Source organism: Branchiostoma belcheri, unplaced genomic scaffold, assembly GCF_001625305.1.
Source record: "Branchiostoma belcheri isolate BF01 breed outbred unplaced genomic scaffold, Haploidv18h27 scaffold2, whole genome shotgun sequence".
Taxonomy (NCBI): Eukaryota; Metazoa; Chordata; class Leptocardii; order Amphioxiformes; family Branchiostomatidae; genus Branchiostoma; species Branchiostoma belcheri.
Genome location: NW_017803490.1, coordinates 7,262,806 through 7,269,519, shown reverse-complemented (window position 1 = coordinate 7,269,519; position 6,714 = coordinate 7,262,806). Strand labels below are relative to the sequence as shown.

Genomic DNA, 6,714 nt, shown 5'->3' with positions numbered 1-6,714 from the left:
CCAAAACAAGTACAATATATATATATATATATACTCATTAATTAAAGTGATATATACTCACTAATTAAATGTAACAGTGAAAGATTTGCCCATATATTGGTATTGAAATAAAGAGCACATTTTAGTATTATGGACACACAGTTCACCTGTCAATTTGGTCATTTTCCGGGGGGTACGTTTATTCCGGAGGGTATGTTTATTAGACTTTGAAGATTTGTCCGGGGGGTATGTTTATTCCGGGGGGTATGTTTATTAGGGACATGAGAGTATGTGCATTTTTTTGTGTATTGACTAGAACTAGCTACATTTGTACATTTTGAATGAAATAATGGCAATAGTTTCCGAATAGTTTTTACTATGATCAACACTTCCTAAATTCTGAGTGGTGTAGGTAAAAACTTGTCTGGTGCAGGTAACTTTCAGATTGTTACTTGCACCAGTGCAGGTACATGTATGTAGCAAATAGCCTCCATAGCATGCCAAAAACTGGGGGTTTTGGGGGTCTTCATGGTCTTTGGGAGCTTTTATGTGCTATTTTCTGATTGCATATAGACAAAACAGCCGAAGACCACCAAACCCCCAGTTCTATAAGCAGGCAGCTGAACGGAGGCTATGACAAAAAAAAAAAGGATTTCAAGCCCTGCTAAAGCCTTGGCCAGACGTAAACACAAAGAAGGTGGATAGAGTAACATGTGGTCAATGCAGAGTGTTTACACAATATGGCTACAGTTCCTCATATTACAACCATATAGAAACAAACCTCTGGCTGATCACAAGACACATATGACCTCTAGGCCATTTAAACTTACCTGGTTTTAAATTAAATAGCAAAGAAGCCTTTAAATGATTTGATTTAAAAACATTTATGGTAGATCAAAAATGTTTGTGTGAAAACTATAAAATCGCAGGGTTTTGCATACTACGGAAACAAAGAGAACAGTGTGCAATTCCTTATCTTATCGCTTTTTGTTGCTGTACGGAGATAAATAAATTATAAGTACCAGGTCAACATGGACTGATAAAACACAAGGAGTCTTTGTTGATTCTTCTAGGGGGCCCCGCAAGCCCTTTTCCATAGAGCTTAATCGGCTGTTTTAATTCTACGTAGAGCGTAGACGGACCGCATTTTGCGTAGAGCGTATTCGCCATTTTAATTCTACGTAATGCGTTGTGGCCACTTGGAATCTATCGTTAAGCGTAATCGAGAAGTTTCCGAATTCAGCGTAGAGCATTGTCAGGACCGTATACAGAAAGTCAATCTATTATTGAACAACCCTTTTGTTTCTGTATTAGACAGCTGTTGCAAAATTAAGATAAATATTTTCGGGGGGAAAATAATCCTTGAATATAATAGAATGCACCAGTAAAACATAACAGACAATAAATTTACATATTAACAGATACCGTATAGTTCCTTTCTCTTTTGTAAGAAGGAAATAGATTCAACTTTTCAAATGTTTTTAGCGGCTAGACCAGTCCCAACATGTTTCATGCCTTCAGGCTATTCAGGTGCAAAACAATGAAAAAATCAAAACAAAAGATAAGTAATGCTGCTGGCAGAAAAAGATACTCTTTCTGTTTTGCATGATTTTTCTCTCTTATTCCTTTTTTCTAACATAACATTTTAAAAACAAAGCCTTTAGATGACCATTTTCTTTGCCCCTTTCATTTCAATACAATTGTGTATGACTTCATTATTCTGATATAGAAAACAGTGTCATACATTATATCAAAATAATGCATATGTATGCATTAATGTAATAAAGTAATACATAGGAAATCATTGATGAAAAAAATAATGCAAATGCAATTTCACAATAATACATAAGACATAAGAAACCTTCATTAGCATTAACAGAATTTGCAAAAGTCTGAATCATTGCTAATTTACAGATACTGTAAAATCACAATATCATGGAAGATTAAAAACCTTAAGAGAAAACATTCATATACGTTAACATTCAGTTACAAATCGTTTACAATGTATCTCATTAACATGAACTCACCTTTCTTTTTGAAGAACCCCTGGCGTATGTTGTAGCAGAGGTCGGAGAATTCGATGTCGACAGGCTGACGTTTTGGGAGATGCGAGAGGGAGGGCCCGTGGTCCGATTTGCTGCGAGGGATGTGGCCGTTTTCCGCCACCGCGCCGGCTACGTTGTCCGGTAGAGCCTTGGATATGGTACCATTGGGCACATGTCCATTAGATTGGTTGGAAATACCTCCGGGGCTAGCTGGTGTGCTACTGGGCACTACAATCTCATCCAGAGGTACCTGTACTGTCACTGTCGTCGTCATCTTTTAACACCCTCCGAAAAACCCCTTTAGACCCTCTTCTTAAGCCTGCAAGAAATTGGAATCCTCTTTTAGACCTGGAGGCATCAAAACAGGAGCATTATAAGGAGAAGGCAGTCCGTGGTTCTGCAGCGGTCACCGGCAAAATTTTGGTCCCCGGCTAGATTCTCAGTTTTCCCTTTGTGCAAGCAGGAGGCAGTCACAATGATGTAACCTATCATGTGACCCTTTAAAGGTGGAGCTGTTCCATGTTGCTGTGAGGGGGGTTCAAATACCACACTTCTGTGAAACAAAAATAGAATGACATAGAAAACCACAATATTTCCAATATATAGCAGTAGAAAATGTATTTTTACATTAATCATACTATATAGATAACATTACAAATACACTACAATAATGACACAAAAAATAAGAAAAAGAAAAGATGGGCGATCCCCCCCTAAGCAGTTAGACCCATCCGACAGGTGATTGGTTGCTGCTGCTGCAGGGTATAACATTACAGCATTGGGCTGTTCCATTTTGGATGAAACTTAGGGAGGGCGATGACCAAATAAGGTCACTGAAAAGCAAATGCATAAAGCATTGTTTGCACAAACAAAAGATAAATTGGACTAGACATTCAGGATTGACTATTTCAGACTGCCATTATAATATACATCTGGTCTGAAAACAACAAAGTTGCATTTAAAAAAGAAAAGATAATAAAAAAAGAGGAAATATAAAACAGGGTGAATGGATCCTTTTCAATCCTATTGCCCAAATAGCTAACTTAAATTAATTTACATATATTCCCATAGGGATTGGGGCACAAGTGTACACTGACTGACTGATAGATAGAAAATTGTGGACTTTCTTCAACTGATAGTGACAAAAAGAGTACTGGAGCTGACTCACATTCTCATTTTTTATCATCATTTTAAATAAAAATCAGAAAAAAAACTAACCTTCTTCCACTTACCTGAATTGAGGGCTACCAGCAAATCTTGCGGAGTGGACGAAAGCTAAAAAGGCTCACACTCAGCTTAGGCCTAGGAAAAAAATGTTGTTTCCTGTTTCAGTCCAGAAAAAATTTGATGTGATGTCAATGTTGGAAAAACTGATTGTACAATGTTTCATCACTCAGGTGTCAGATCATGGAGCTAAAAAAATGTTGATCAGCTCGAAAATTTATGTCCATTGTAAGAGGCCACACAAAAAAAGGCTAGGGTCGGCAGTTTTTTCTAGGGTGGGTCTGTAAAAAGGATTTTTTCCCCTACTAGTAGGACCTAGGGCTTGTCTGGAAAGCAGTTTAAAAGCTATTAAGGGCTGAACTGTCTGGCAGGCTGTAACATTACATGGTAAGTGAGGCATGAGACCAGCACTTGGCTTGAGTACTTTGACACACATCCATGTAATATGATATTGAGGACATACTGTAGATACACTTACCTTTCTGTGTGAATTTAATTTCATGCTAGGAGTTGATTACTACTAAATGTAACACTAGTAGTAATAGAATGGAAATGCATATCCAATGACAGTTGTAATTCTTGTTAAGTTCACCAAGAAAATGAAAAGATTGCAAATATTAACGTTAAGATCTAACGTAAACAGTATAACGTTATGTTTCCATGACAATCACATATTAATTTGGATACATGATCTTAATTGTTGGGAGGTCCAGACATTAGACCACACAAAGAGCAGATTGTTAAGGGCTCTTTAACGTTTCAAACAGTTTCTAAATGTTGTGTACACGTGTGTACAGTATGTATATTTACGAAACTGACACACCGACAAACAAAAACACATACCTGAAAATCGTCTATCTGCATCTGTCTATCCGCTTGTAGTGCTCTGTGTTTAAATAGGAAAAAGTATGTATACCCTTTACATATCATGGTCAAAAACAAGCTTAAGTTCACTTCAATACGAACAGCAAACAAACAAACAAACAAACACGTCTCACTTCAGCAGTCGACCCTCCTCTTCTCCATCTTCTAATTCGTTGTGACTGCATCCAAACGACAAAAAATATTCATTCGTCGATGAAAACGTTCAATCCTATCTTCTTGACATTAAATACATTTCTTTTAAATCACTTTTATAAAATATCATCATTAAAATACAAATACAGAGGCATTAGACTCATTGTTTTAGAAATTGAATCATGCTCTTTGCGTTTAGCCTCGATCCTGAAAAAAAGCCGATGTAACAGCGACGTCTAGCGGTTACTAGTGAACGTCACAATCGCCAGTTTCAGTTCTGGTTTCATTCATCGTAAACAAATAACAATGTGTTCCAATTTGACGTATCACCATAGAAACACAAACGATGCTCGCAAGGAGGGGCTTTATTTGCTGTTGCTGCATATTTTCTACAATTTCAGTGGGGTTAGGTGAGTTTTTCCTAAATTTTTAACTCTGAAAACTTAATCTTGCTCTTGAAAGTACTAGCAGTGGCGGTCTAAAAACTGACAATATGCGTAGCCTCTACTAGGCTTTAGAGGTGACTGAAAGAATAACAATTGTACTGTTTACCGCTCTCTTTGGGGAACCAACTCTCCCTGCAAGTTATCTGTCTTCTTAGACAATTTTCAGTGCTCTTTTCAACCCCCTCTGAAGCCTGGTAGCCTAAATACGTGTACTTAACTACAGGTGTTTCCATCGATCACTATATACGGCGCTATGAGCCGGTTACCTACAACGCAACTGACGTTCACGGCCAGGTGCTCGCCCTGAAGGAGGAAAACGACGTCGCAACGCCCGTGCGGCTGGATTTTTCAGCCTTCGATAGGTAAGTTTCAAAATTCGTTGTTGATAGACACAATTCTTTGGTAATATTCATAAAAAGATCAAGAATAGAATGATACTCATGATTTGTAGCTTGAAAAACATGTTGTTTTTGCTCTGTTTCCTCTTCTTCTTCTCCAAACCAATAAGGTCAGTGACCTAAACCAGACGTCTGTCACCATAGTAACTAGTGTTGGGTTACATCATGTTGCAATTTTATAGCAGGGGGGATTTAGACTCCTGTCTGACCATGCATATATATGAATGTGTTTGATTTTAAAAGAATTAACAGAGAAGACCATATGCGAAGGTAAACATTATGCATTTGTTTTGCAAAGGTTACCTTTCTAGTATAGTGTATGATTTTGTTTATTTTTAGAAGCACTTATTATAAGCAATGCATCTTATTCGGAAGATAAATTTTCTTAAACAGATGTAGTGAGACTTTGAGATTATTCTGTTATTTATTTTTTTTTGCAGGCACTTCAAGTTGCGGCTTTTGCCGGGCGCTAACGTTCTAGAACATGGCGTTCTGGTTAACATCTACAGTTCTAGCGGAGTCAGTTCCAAACCGGTCAACGCAGACATTCTCTTTAGAGGAAAGCTAGAAGGTACAGATCAGTTAGCCTCTATCAGGCTTCGGGAGGCTCTAGAAGAGTCTAGAAATTGGCCAAATACTGAGAGATAACATGCCGGTCCACTAAAGAGTATATTAGCTGTAATTTGCTCGGTATGTTATCTCTCTATTTGGCCAATTTCAACTCTTCCCAATTGCCTCCCGAAGCCTGGTAGAGGCTGCAAATTAGCTGGAGCTGGAAAACATATTCTTTTTGCTCAGTTTCTTCTTCTTCTCCAAACAAATGAGGTCAATGACCTGAACCAGACGTCTGTCACCATGGTAACTAGTCTTATTTTATTTTCATTCAGATGAGGCAGAGTCAGTTGTTCACGGGCACATCCAACGGGGACTGTTTAGCGGCGTTGTCAAGACAACCAACAGCACGTACCAAGTGGAACCGGCTGACAGATACCGCCCGTTCTCGCGAGACTTCCCGCTCTCGCGAGACTTCCATTCCGTCATGTACGACCACAATGACGTCATCAACGGATCACGCGATGACGTCAACGTCTCCTTGAACTTTGCCTTCGTGGATCACGTGACAAGAATGCGCGCAGAAGTCATACATCTGGAATCGGATTTTTTCGACCCCAAAATACCACATTCTGAAGAAATGCATGACAGGAATTTCACTGAATTTAAGAGAAAAGCTTGGGCGAAAAGCAGGTAAAATATATTCTGTATCTGTATAGCCGGTATAACCGCCCTTCGGCGTAACACACCAGCTTCGCAGGCACGCGGCGCAGCGGCAGCTGGCTACATTACACCGATCGACTTGTTACACCTAACCCTTGAACTCTAACTCTAGACATTGCTTAAAGCTATCTAACGATAATGCCAGTACTGTACTTGGTGACAGTGAGTTCCACTCTGCAATAGTTTTACGAAGTAATTAGTTTTTGTACACCTTAATCCTTGGTTGATAACTCTGGTACTAGTACTTGTAGGCATGACTGTTTCTTGCTCTTGTCTGAGCTGGTATTAGTTACTTCTTAGTTGGTACGTCCACCAGTTTATTAGTCATTT

General features: G+C 38.7%; 2 protein-coding genes across 2 annotated transcripts in view; one reads left to right on the top strand and one right to left on the bottom strand.

Moving 5' to 3' along the window:
- LOC109468826 (ATP-binding cassette sub-family G member 4-like) overlaps nucleotides 1-2,550 on the bottom strand; it is a 27,583-nt gene extending 25,033 nt beyond the window's left edge. The window contains exon 1 of the mRNA XM_019767165.1: nucleotides 2,007-2,550. Within this exon, the coding sequence (XP_019622724.1) occupies nucleotides 2,007-2,298 (292 nt within the window). The 5' untranslated portion in view covers nucleotides 2,299-2,550. The remainder of the gene's footprint in view (nucleotides 1-2,006) is intronic.
- Nucleotides 2,551-4,611: 2,061 nt separating this feature from the next.
- Nucleotides 4,612-6,358, top strand: LOC109468472 (disintegrin and metalloproteinase domain-containing protein 10-like). Its single transcript, XM_019766716.1, has 4 exons — nucleotides 4,612-4,675; nucleotides 4,935-5,073; nucleotides 5,550-5,680; nucleotides 5,997-6,358. The coding sequence occupies exons 1-4, from the start codon at nucleotides 4,612-4,614 to the stop codon at nucleotides 6,356-6,358; spliced, it is 696 nt and encodes a 231-aa protein (XP_019622275.1).
- Nucleotides 6,359-6,714: the final 356 nt, after the last annotated feature.